Source organism: Triticum urartu, chromosome 3A (assembly GCF_056163025.1).
Source record: "Triticum urartu cultivar PI428250 chromosome 3A, HENAU_Tu73, whole genome shotgun sequence".
In the NCBI taxonomy this organism is placed as follows: domain Eukaryota; kingdom Viridiplantae; phylum Streptophyta; class Magnoliopsida; order Poales; family Poaceae; genus Triticum; species Triticum urartu.
In genome coordinates, this window is record NC_141875.1 from 2,651,231 (window position 1) to 2,663,936 (window position 12,706).

Here is a 12,706-nt window from a genome sequence, read left to right on the forward strand (position 1 = left end):
CTATCTGGTTTTTCAATTGAGTCTTACTCTGATGAATATCTCTTATTAACTTCCCTGTTTATCCTCGGTATAGTGTATATTAATTGTTTCGTAGTCTTCCAGTTGTTCATGTTGTTTGTCTTGTTTCGATTCTGCCTGACTATAGTCTTACTAAAGTTTTGTGTCACTTCACCAGGAATATTATCATCGTCTTCATCGAAAGTTTTTCTTAATCTATGTGGCTTATCTAGTTTACCTTAGGTTGCTTGCTTGTGTTTTGTTTCAGTGCTCCTGGTTTAGATTCGTATCCACTGTGTTGTATGGAGAGATATCAAGTTTCGAAGGAAATTTTAAATCTCCTATTCACCCCCCTCTGGTCGATATACTCTCGATCATACCAACATATTTTCTGAACTCAATGATACTAGAGTCAGAATCGGCATATGTCATCCCACACATGGTACCCCTTGAGCTTAATCCAACAATGTATGTGTGTTAATGGCCTGCCCTTGGTCCTCTAGTACATCACGACAGCGTGTGCAAGCTATACAACATGTAGAGCAACATTGAGTGAATGAATGAATTAACAAATATGTAGAGCAAGAAGAAGCAGTACTTACGATCTCGATGGTGACGAGCCAAATGGCCACATTGTCTCCACCCGATGAATCTCCACATTGTCTCGAGGCGACGAGTCCAAACCGTTCTTATATTCCGGGTGATCCGTAACTCAAATTGTGCTGAGATTTTAACATGATTTTTTTCCGGATATAAGCTTCCTTGCACCCGAAGTAGAGCTCCAACCGACGTTCGAGGAGGGCACAACCCACCACCACGCGCCAGGCTCAGGGGTGGTGCGCTAGTGTCTTGTGGTGTGTGTGGGCCTTCGTTTGCGATGATTCCAACTTCCAAAAATCAAATATATCCCAAAATAATTCTCTGTAAAATTTTATTGCATTTGGACTTCATTTGGTATGGATATTCTGTGATACAAAAAACATGCAAAAAACAGGAACTGGCACTGGGCACTGGATCAATAGGTTAGTCCAATAAATCATATAAAAAGTTGCCAAAAGTATGTGAAAGTTGTATAATATTGGCATGAAACAATCAAAAATGATAGATACGACGGAGACGTATCACGTGCCCACCCCCCTGGGGCGCGCCCTTCGACTTTAAGAGTACGGGCGCCTCGATTCTCGGAATGACCAACTATTAGAAAAGATCGGTTGTGATGTCACAAGTTTTTTGTAGATTTGATATACATGATGTCATGGCGGGTTATAATGGTTCAGTTTGCATGACGTCATGGCGGGTTACAGTGATTTATTCCAGGTTAAGCTTTGGAAGATGATTCGCCAACGGAAGCACTGAAGACTGACGTGAACAAGTTCAAGTCAATCTAGGGCCTAATGCTGAGGATATAACCCCAAGGTGTGACCCGCCCGGGAGGGGCCGGGTTACACCATTGGCGGCTTAACATGAAGAAGTCCCAAGAGGCCCTAGAAGACGAAGTGTGAAGACGGCGGCTCTCAGAGGCGGGCCTGGTGGTGGCCCAAGACCCGGCCATGTGAACCGCCATATGGTGGCTTGCTTACTAAGGCAATACCATTTAGAAACCAGGCCGGTCATGTTGTGTGATCCGGCTCGGGCTCTTGTAAGCCTTGGGCCTCAACCTGTGCATATAAGGGTTAGACCCGGCGGCGAGTTAACTCAAGAAACAACCGATCGATAGCTAGGTCAAGCATAATTGCTCCCTTGTAATCGAAACTCAAGCAATACAACTAGAAGCAACACGTAGGCTTCTACCTTGTTGTGAGGGGCCGAACCTGGGTAAATCCTTTGTGTCTTTTGTCCCGTTCAACCCCTTCGAGCTAACCAACGTTGCAATGGATCCACACCTAACTCCTTTAGCTAGGACATCTGCCGTGACAAAACCACGACATACATCGTAGATATATATCATTGCTTCATAGCTTGGGAGCATAATATGTTAACCAGGAAATGGCTATACTGACATTTGTCCTGTTATTTTTTCTGTAATGCTTCCAAATATATCAATGTGTTTGATACAATTGAATAGGCTTGTGTGAGCATTGCCCTTGATGGGCATGGCTTGTTCATACTTGGTTATTTGAGAAGATCAATCTATGCTTCCAAATTAAAATTTGTGTGCACATGGAAATGGGAATTGTGCCTCCCTGTTGTGTGCCCGACAGTTTGCCTCACGTACTAAACATTTAGTGTAGTCACTGATGAAAGTGTTTCTTGTACCAACATATATAGCATGATAAATCGTGCATGACTTTGCTTAATTGAAAATTAACATCATAGAACCTCCGCATTCTAACTCGTTGTACATGTACAATTGCAGTGTGTTCGAATTGGAGAGGCTTTTGATCACCCCAGAAAAGAGATACACTTCCGGTGTTGTTATTTATTTGCCAATATTGTAATATGATTGATGTCAAGTTTGTGCGAAACAAATTTCTTTGAGCATCCCAATCTCAAAATTTTGATCCAACTCCCTTATATTTTGTTTCTCAGCTTTTGTCAATAGCTTACACCAGGATATCAAGACCAATTGTAGGATTGCATCTCCACCAAGTGAACACATCACAAGGTTGGCTTTCAATCGTAATTAGGTGCAATCTTCTTCTTTCACAGAATGGATGAAACAACATTAAATTCTATTTGTAACAACATCACACAATGGTGTCTCAGTTTCAATTTATGCATTCTTCTAAAATATTTATTTTATTTTCTACTAGCATGATTTTTAATTGGTCCACGTTTAAAACGTGCATTGCACGTGCACACTTACTAGTATATTAAAAATGTTAATCATGTATGTTCAAAACAATGTGTGTCATGTATTAAACAATCTTCTTCTCGGGTTAGAAAAATGTTCATGTTTATATTGTAATACAAGAAATGTTTCTAGTGTATTCCAAAAATGTACGTATTCCTATTACTCCCTTCGTAAAGAAATATAATGATGTTTAGATTAATACTTTAGTGATCTAAACACTTATTTTTCTTTACGGAGGGGGCTTTTTTCCTTCTCTACATTTCCATTAACTCTTCATTTTTGTTGTTCAGACAAACATGTCTGCCCTTTGGTTGTTCGGATATGTGTAATGTGTTTCTTTGTCTGAGGACACAACAGAGTAAATTGCATAAAACCACCACTTTGAGGCTTGCGAAAAACACTAGGATACAGAATCGTTGCAGAAAGCACCACGTCTAGCGTAATTGTTTTGCAAAAACCACTAATCGGCGGATCGGGCCGTGTTAAGTGAGTTTATGACAGGTCGGGCCCGTTTTTCGCCTACGTGGCACTCCAGGCCGTCCCGACAGCCGTTAGACGGCACCGATCGGTCCTAGCAGTCAAAAGCACGAACCGTTACTCCTTCTCCACTCTGCTTGCTCGCTCTCTTCTCGCTCCCGCTCCCGCTCTGTTCTTGGTCGCCGCACCCATCGCCGCCACGCCGCGCCGTCGCCGCAGCGCCATGGTGTCGTGGAGTGATGGGTCGGATAGCAGCGAGCACACCAGGGAGTACATGAGCTCAGCTTCTGACGACGGCACCATTAAGGTCTGTTCTCAGAGTTAGGGTTAGGGTTTGATATTTGGGGATTTATGGAATGAGGTTCTTTTCAAACATTGGACCAAATCTCTATCATTCCTTTGCACTCCAGGTTCCTGCTAGCACCGAAGACTCAGATTTCGAAGGCCCTAAGACAGATATGTATGTTTTGTGCCGTGGACACGGGAAGGCAGCAGAAAGGCGTGTTGCCTTCGAAGGGATTCACATTGGCAGGAGGTTTCTTTGTTGTGTAGAGAAGGTATGGTTCCAACTTAACTATGACAGATCTGTCATTTGTTTGCACTGGCAGGCGTGTATATTTGGGGAAGTTGTTGATTAACTTAACAGATATGTCATTTGTTTGCTATGGACATGTAATGTGGCACTCCAGCGGGCATTGTATTATTTTGTGAAGTTTGGACAGTGGATTCATTAATTGTTTACGCTGCCAGCATTGTTTAGTCTGGTTATTCATCCACCACTTGATGCATGGGTTAGCACACCAGCATTGTTTAGTCTGGATCTGGCAACATTTTTTAGTTAGGTCATTTTGTTAACTCTGCCATGTTAGCTTATTTTGGGACAGAAGATTCATGGGTTAGCACACCAGCATTGTTTATTATAAGAGTACTCTTTATTATAAAGTAATCTAGCCTATCATTGTAAGCAAGTCACTGTTATGTAATTCTTTATGTTAATATTGTTTTTTCAGGAAGGTAAAAAATGTGGCCTAGTAGAGTGGATTGATCCATCTTGGCCCAATACCCTTGAGAATGCATTGTCCAAGTTATGTTCTATGTATGAACAGACTAAGATAGACAGGACTGAGGAATGTCTGATGCATTCATTTGTTGTTCATGACCTGACACAAGAGAAGAAGAAACTCCAGGCAGCCTATGAGAAGTTGGTTGAAGATGTCAATGCACTTATGGATGCCCAGGAGCAGAGGGCAGTGATACAAAGGAAAGATGCTGAAACCACCAAGTTGCAGGAGAAGTATGACACTGCGAAGAACATAACAGCTGCTCAGACTACTGTCATTAGGAACATGAAGTTGAAGCTAGCTGAAGAGAGGAAGAATTTGCAGATCCACATTGATGAGCTCAAGAAGACAGTTGAAGAGAGCAATCTAAAGCTGGAGGGGATCAAGGCCATCATAAATGGATAAGCAGTGCAAGAGAAAGAATGGGCAATATCATTTGGCATTTTCTGACCTTTTGCAGGGTGTGGTTTGGCGTTTGCTGTAATGATAGTAGTTTAATTCTATTAACTATGAGTACTCCTGAACTATGGATATGTAATCTTAAGTAAGATGTTTGCATTTGAACTAGTGCTGAATGTGGTGGTATTTAAACTAGTGGTGAATGTCAAGCTATGATTATGTATGGATTTGAACTAGTGCTGAATGTGTTGGTATTTAGAGCTGGTTAATGTTATCTTAAGTAAGATGTTTGCAATTGATGATTTTTTCTTTTTGTCGACGCCGAGGAATCAAGTAGGGTCAAGTGATGGTTTTTGGCTTTTTGTCGACCTCGAGGAATCAAGTAGGGTCAAGTTTGGGTTTTTGGCTTTTTGTCGACGCCGAGGCATCAAGTAGGGTCAAGTTTGGGTTTTTTGGCTTTTTGTCGACGCCGAGGCATCAAGTAGGGTCAAGTTTGGGTTTTTTGGCTTTTTGTCGACGTCGAGGCATCAAGTAGGGTCAAGTGCTGGTTTTTGGCTTTTTGTCGACGTCGAGGCATCAAGTAGGGTCAGGCTAGGGTTTTTTGGCTTTTTGTCGACGCCGAGGCATCAAGTAGGGTCACGTTTGGGTTCTTAGCTTTTTGTCGACGCCGAGGCATCAAGTAGGGTCAAATGATGGGTTTTTGGCTTTTTGTCGACGTCGAGGCATCAAGTAGGGTCAGGTGATGGGTTTTTGGCTTTTTGTCGATGCCGAGGCATCAAGTAAGCATCAAGAATATCAGAGCATCATGACTATCACAACATCATGACTATCACAGCATCAAGAGTATCACAGCATCAGCAGTACTACTAGAATGCCATAGTTTGACACAAATTGATCATAACAGTTGATCATCACAGGACTACTAGAATTCCAAAGTTTGACAGAAGGATCATAACTGGAGTAGCATAACTGGAGTAGCAGAACAACACAACACAGTTTCACAACACAACCAAAATGGCATAGTTTGATACAACATCAACACAACCAAATCACCATCATCACCATTCTGCACCAGAGGCAGTCAAGTAATCCTTCATTCTGTTGCTGGGCTTCCTGACTCTCTGGGAACCATCACTTGGTCTTGGAGGCATGAAAGCTAACCTTGGTCCCTTTGCAGAAGCTGATGAAGATCTGGTTGTTGGTGCCTTACCCTTGGGAGCAGCTAGTGCCTTACTCTTGGGAGCAGATGATGAAGATTTACTAGTTGTTGCCTTACCCTTGGGAGCACCTGGAGCAGCTGGCTGCCTCCTAGCTGGAGCAGCAACAGATGTTGCCCTCCTTGCTGGAGCTGGACTGGCAGCAGATGTTGCCCTCCTTGATGATCCACCGGCAGTGGCAGCAGCAGAGGCTGCAGTCCTTGCTGGAGCTGTACTGGCAGCAACAAAGGCTGCAGTCCTTGCTGGTGCTGGTGTGCTTCTACTAACAGGTGGGTAAGAGCTGGTACTTGGCTGCAATGAAACAAGTAGTTTAATATTAGTAAGCAACAAAGTAACAACAAATTTAGTCTTTCTCATAGCAGAGTGGTTACCTGATGTTTGTTCTTTCTCATAGAAAGTGCAGGCTTTAGAGAATCATGGCAATTGGTGTACCTATGGCCCACCTTATTACAGTTGGAGCAGGTAATTGAGGCCATTATTGAAGTGTCTTTGGGAGCTGGCTTCTCAAATTGGCCCTTTCTCCTCTTAGTCTGTGTTCTGCCCTTGTGTTCTTTAAAAACAGGAGCCTCAATGTCCAAACTATCTGTCCTTGGCCACATGTCAGGGCCAGGTACAGGATATATTATAGGACTATAAGCTGCCAGGTACATAGGTTTTTTGAAGAAATCATCAACAAAGTCCTCCGGCTGAAGCTTAGCCTTGTGTATAGCAAAAACAACATGATTGCAAGGAACTGCTGTCATATCCCACTTCTTACAACCATCAATGATTGATAGTTTCTAGACCACTTCTTTGCTTCCTCCAATTTCTCTGCATGTGTTGGACAAATCTCCCATGTGACAGTCTGAGTCTTGGTTCTATTTGTATTAAACTTGACCATTAATTTTGTTCTAATTCCATCAACCATGGTCCTTATTGTCTTAGCCCTGACATCTAGAACCCACTTGTTGAAAACCTCACTTAAGTTGTTAACTACTAAATTTGTTTTGCAATTTGTGGCCATGGCATGTCTGGCCCAAGTGTGCTTTGGGATTTTACTAAGCCAAGCCCATGCTGCCTCACACTCTCTCTTCAACTCATCCATTACAACATTATAACCATGTTCAGTGTATGAGTAACTTGCTTCATCCATGTATTTCTTTAATTCTGGCCCTCTAAACCCAGCATTTTGAAAGTTCTGGTAAATGGGTCTGAGGAAAAACCTTTGTGGACAATTGGGAAAGACTCTGTTTATGGCTTTAAGCAGGCCATGTGTGAATTTAAGTAAAGCTAACTTAGTGAGTACACCTAAATGATTGTGTAACTACTACAAAGAACTAAATGATTGTGTACAGAAAGTAGCTACACCTAAATACAAGTAACTACTAGAAAGAACTAAATGAAAACTAGCACAAGTGGATTTCATTACCTTCTGCCTATCAGAAATTATTGTGTAGTTGCCAAACTTCCTAGATTGGCCACCTAGTGCTACCTTCAGCTGATACAGAAACCAAGTCCAGGAATCTATGTCCTCCTTATCAACTATTCCAAAAGCAATGGGAAATATATTATTGTTCCCATCTCTTCCAGTAGCAGCAAGGATCTGTTGACCAGTAGTGAGCTTTATGAAGCATCCATCCAGACCTATAACAAGTTAACACATTAGGCAAACTATTTGAAAACACACATTATTCAAACACACATTAGATACCAAGGAATTACCTATGAATGGTCTGCAGCCACTGAGAAACCCTTCTTTGCATCCATTTAGGCAAAAGAATAATGCATGAAACCTAGGGTTTGTGCTTGGATGCTCCCTCAAATGTCTTGTTGTCACTATACACCTTGAATCTGTATTAGTATCTAGCACAGCCTGCAAATAATCCCTAATCCTGGTGTACTGGGCCTTCTGATCTCCTAACACAACATTCTTTGCTGCCTTCTTAGCCCTGTATGCCATGTGGGTTGATATTTCCACTCCATACTTGCTCTTTGCAGTGTTAATTATAGTAGTGATTGTTGTGCATGGGTCATTTCTGATTGCTTCCTCACAAAACTTTGCAACCCACTTAGCAGTAACTTTTGTGTTCTCTGACACAAAAAGAAAAGTGTGCACCCACATACTGCTTCCTTATGGTAAAAGTCTTCTCATTTGCAATCTGAGAAGCTGCTATATAAAAAGGGCATGTCTCATCTATGCATTGTGCTATAACCCTGTCACTGCAATTTCTATGGTACTCATAGTTCTTGTTCTGTGCGATGTTTATTGTTTGAAGTGCATTCCTGAACTGTTACACATCAATGAAGCAAAGATGCTTCACAAATTGCTCAGCTGGGTGAGCTCTCTTCTCATCATACCATAACCTTTTCTTCATCTTCTTAGCTCTGCTTTTCCTGTCATTGGGCAAAACATATGCCAATGCCTCTGCACCATCATCATCTTACACACCCAAGTCCATTGGTTTCTTGTCTTCATCATAAGATGGTATCCAGTCCTCCTCAAACAACTCCTCTACACTTGCATGTGATCTGCTTGTTGGGCCTTCTTTGTGTTTCTCACTACCAAAAAATACACTTCCGTGATGATACGTGTTTGTCACAGTAGGTCTCTTTTTTGTCATGCATGTACATCCATGACAAATTTATGACAGAATCAAGATAGTCATACATGTGCTGTCGTAGAAGTGTTCCATGACATTACCAAAATTATCATCACGGACGCGCGTCACAGAAGTGCTTTCGTCAAGGGTGACCGACACGTGGCATCCACCATAACGGAACGCCGTTAAGCTATCGGGTCAGGTTTTGGATCCGATAACCCGTTAATAGCCCTGGCCAATGGGGATTTTCCACATGTAAAATCATCATTGGCTAGAGGAAACATGTGTCGGCTCATTGTCGGGACAGATGTCATCCACTCACTGGACAGAAGGCGCCTATGATACGTCGACACGTGGCACGGCCCAACAAGTTTAAATGGGCCGGCCCAACTAAAGGCCCACAAGATTTTGCGGACCATAATGGGCCGGCCTAGCTAAAGGCCCACGAGATTTTGCGGACCATAATGGGCTGCCCCAGCTAAAGGCCAACAAGATTTCGCGGGCCATAATGGGCTGGCCCAGGTATAGGCCCACAAGATTTTTGTGTTCCATAATAGGTCGGCCCAGGTAAAGACCCACAAAATTCTTGCGGATCATAATGGGCCGGCCCAGCTAAAGGCCCATGAGATTTCGCCGACATTAATGGGCCGGCCCAGCTATAGGCCCACAAGATTTTGAGGACCCTAGTAGGCCGGCCCGTTAACTGGCTGTCATGTTTTGGGCCAAATGCCGGCCCATATTTGATATGGTCTATTAATGGCCTGCCACGATCCGGGCCTAATAGTGGCCCATATGAGATCCAGCCCATTAAAAGCCTACCACGTTCTGAGCCAAATTACGGCCCAGATCAGGTCCGGCCCTTTAAGAGGTTTTGGCCTAATTATGGCCCATATCAGATTCGGCCCGTCAACTGGACACTATGCTTTTGGGCCCACTTGCTAAAGGCCCACTTAGTAATTTGGCCTGATATTAGTTTTGGCCTGTTAAGGGCCTGTTTAACATTCGGCCGTATATTAATTTCAGCCTGTTAAAAGCTCGTCATATAGTTGGGCCTAACTACGGCCCGGTTTGCATCCGGCCTACTCGCAGCTGATATCTGATTGGGCCAAAGAAGGACCGAGACAGTTTTTTGGCCTGTTAAAAGCCCGTGATTTGATTCGCACAATCATGGGCCGGGGTTTATTTCGGACTGCTGCCGGCCCGTGAGCTGATGGGCACATTTCAGGCCCAACCTACATCGTGATTGCATGACGGCCCGATTATGTACCGTAATTTTACGGTTTGGTCGGTTTACTGCGAAGACAGGATATATATACAGTAAAATAACTGCAGCATCGTGAATAAGAAAAAACCTATACTCCACAATAAAGAAATTACAGCATATTACATCCACTGGGCATCAAAGTTCGCCACTATGATAATAAAGCACAAGCAGACAGCAGATTACATACACTGGGCATCAAAGATCACCACCAGTGCAAATAAACACGCCGACAAAATAATATACAAAACTGACAGCACTTCAATAGAGTTCAAGAAAGGTTAGCCCTGCTGGGGAGCTGCAGCGCAAGCAACTGAGCAAGATGATGAGACTGCGCTTGTTCAACACTTATATCTTCCTCAATCTGAAAGATAAACAAGCAGACAGATGACAGGTTTTGCACATAAAAGTATTAGTGCTGACAATTCATCACATTTCTTACTGACGAATAAAGTGACACAGTTTAAATTTGCATTAACACAATATGGTATTGTTCAGGTCAAGACATGGCAGGAAATAACATTGTGAAGGAGTTGGCAGCTGATGAAGACATGTACCTAGGGTAGGGACACGGACCTGACCAAAGAGTCCTACCCTAGGACATCCATAGGAGAAGTCACCTTTCAATCGACTTAGAGGAATCCCACTCGACGGATTCAAGACACTCGACCAGAAAGCTATCACTCGACCATGAAGCCAACCACTCGACCGCTAGGAGACCTACAATCACTCCGCAGGCAAACGGTCAGCTGTTAAGTAGTCTTCATGGTCGTCATAGCACTTTATTAGGGGCGTTACCAGTAACGCCCAACCTTAAATGTACCTCAAACCCTGCGTTACTGAGGGCAAGAGGGGGCCGGCGAACTCTATATAAGCCACCCCCCTCCTCAGTATGAAGGGTTCGCACCCCCTGTTATTCACACGTCAGTAATCCAATCGACCGCCTCCGGGCACTGAGACGTAGGGCTATTACTTCCTCCGCGAAGGGCCTGAACTCGTACATCTTGGTGTGTTTACAACTTCCCAATAGCTGAGATATAGCCTCTCCATACTTACCCCCCTACATCACTGTCAGAGTTAGAACCACGACAGTTGGCGCCCACCGTGGGGCAAGAATCTTAGCGCCTAATTGGAGAAGTTGCGATTTTTTCGATCCCTTTGATCATGGTTTCGCACGGAGTTTTGGTGAAGGGCCGCGAGATCCATCTCGGCGCGCCCACGTTCATCGCCGACGACTCCGCCTGGCTCCAGGAGGCACCACTCAACATCGACGCACTCCCCGTCCGTGGCACGACGCATTTCCGCGCGTGCGTTCCTGGCATCCTCCTGCGACAGCCGTCGACCCAGTATCGGTCGGCCCCCGTATCGTCTCCCCGCTCTGTCTCCCACCGGCACAAGCGCTCCGGTCGGTCGAGACTTCAGAGGTGGGTGAGGCATGTCGTGGCTCGCCAGTCGGCCACCCCGCAAGTTGCGGCAATCGAGCCCGACGAATCCCTCTGCGGCCTGTTCGACCTGTCGACTGGCTCCGCGAAGACCGCATCCGAGTGCAACAGCAGCGACCCAGCGGCTGAGATCCTGGTGGTCAATGGAACGCACAGTCCTCCCGGTTTCCCTCGCGCTGATGGAGGCGCGGGTGGGGGCGGCCCATCGCATCCCCACGATGAGTATCTCCCCGAACCTCTCACGTCATCACAGCGAGAGGAGCTTCGCTGCCGGAACACGGACGCCCTCCGCACCCCTAATGTCGGAGAGTCCCCCGAGGCCCGGGCCTTAGAGGACGCGCGTTTGGCTAATTTGGCCGAGCGCACTCGACTGGAGAATCTCCAGCGAGCACTCGACGAGCGAGCGCGTCAGCAAGCTCCCGAGTCCAGCCGGCGTCAGCTCTTCCTGCCGCCGCAGGTATACTGAACCCCAGTTCAGAATTTGGCCGCTGCAGCCCGTATAGCAGAATCAATTCAGCCCTCCCAATCGGAGGCGGGCAGGGGCTTGTTGCAGATCAGAGCGCTGCTCCGGGCGGCGGGAAACCAGAATTCTGCTGTCTCTCAGTCGCGGAACAGGATCCACAGTCGATCTGTCACGACGGATACAGTTGAGTCGGCTCACAGCCCGAGATCGCCCCCGAGGCGTGAGGGACGTGGTGACCGGCATGATCAGTACAGGAGGAATGAGCAGTATGATCACCGATTCGACCGTGATGATCGACGTCGAGTGCCAACCCCTCCCCCGAGGAGTGGGTCATATGCGCCTCGACGGCAAGATGACAGACGCCCTCATAGTGTTGGGCAGAGGATTCCAGTCGACCCCAGAGACCCGGGCTTTGATGCGAGATCTCTCCTCGTTCAAGGTCTGGTTGACAGGAACAGAGCTCATCGAGAGGGCCACAACAGAGATGCGCCTGCTAGCAGCAGAGCACGTGCTTCAGGGCCAGAGTGTTTCAGTCGAGCCATCAGAGCCGCAGTGATTCCTCCCAATTTCAGGCTGGCGACGGGAATCAGCAAGTTCATCGGCGAATCCAAGCCTGACACTTGGCTCGAAGATTACCGAGTAGCTGTCCAGATTGGCGGTGGCAATGACGAGGTGGCCATGAAGCATTTACCTCTCATGTTAGAGGGCTCAGCCATAGCGTGGTTAAATCAGTTGGCACCCAGCAGCATTTACACTTGGGAGGATCTCTCCCGAGTGTTTATCACAACTTTTGAAGGAACATGCAAGCGACCCGCAGGCCTTACAGAGTTGCGGTCTTGCGTGCAGAAGCCGAATGAAACCCTGAGGGAATACATCCAGAGGTGGATCACACTGCATCACTCGGTTGAGAATGTGCCAGACCATCAAGCAGTCTGTGCCTTCAAGGAAGGCGTTAAATACAGAGAGTTGAATCTGAAGTTCGGTCGAACTGGAGAGATGTCTCTGAATCGGATGAT

General features: G+C 45.6%; 1 protein-coding gene across 1 annotated transcript; it reads left to right on the forward strand.

Annotated features, from left to right (window-relative positions):
- Positions 1 to 3,491: 3,491 nt before the first annotated feature.
- On the forward strand, positions 3,492 to 4,734 carry LOC147977545 (uncharacterized). Its single transcript, XM_087516382.1, has 3 exons — positions 3,492 to 3,575; positions 3,679 to 3,825; positions 4,279 to 4,734. Exons 1-3 carry the CDS (start codon positions 3,492 to 3,494, stop codon positions 4,732 to 4,734), a joined length of 687 nt encoding a protein of 228 aa, XP_087372508.1.
- The last annotated feature ends 7,972 nt before the right edge of the window (positions 4,735 to 12,706 follow it).

Bases quoted from the DNA above. Each gene is read 5' to 3' on its own strand.
- LOC147977545 (XM_087516382.1), top strand. From the start codon at position 3,492: ATGGTGTCGTGGAGTGATGGGTCGGATAGCAGCGAGCACACCAGGGAG. The intron at 3,576-3,678 runs GTCTGTTCTCAG...TTTGCACTCCAG, and splicing joins CTGACGACGGCACCATTAAG to GTTCCTGCTAGCACCGAAGA. The intron at 3,826-4,278 runs GTATGGTTCCAA...TTGTTTTTTCAG, and splicing joins TTCTTTGTTGTGTAGAGAAG to GAAGGTAAAAAATGTGGCCT.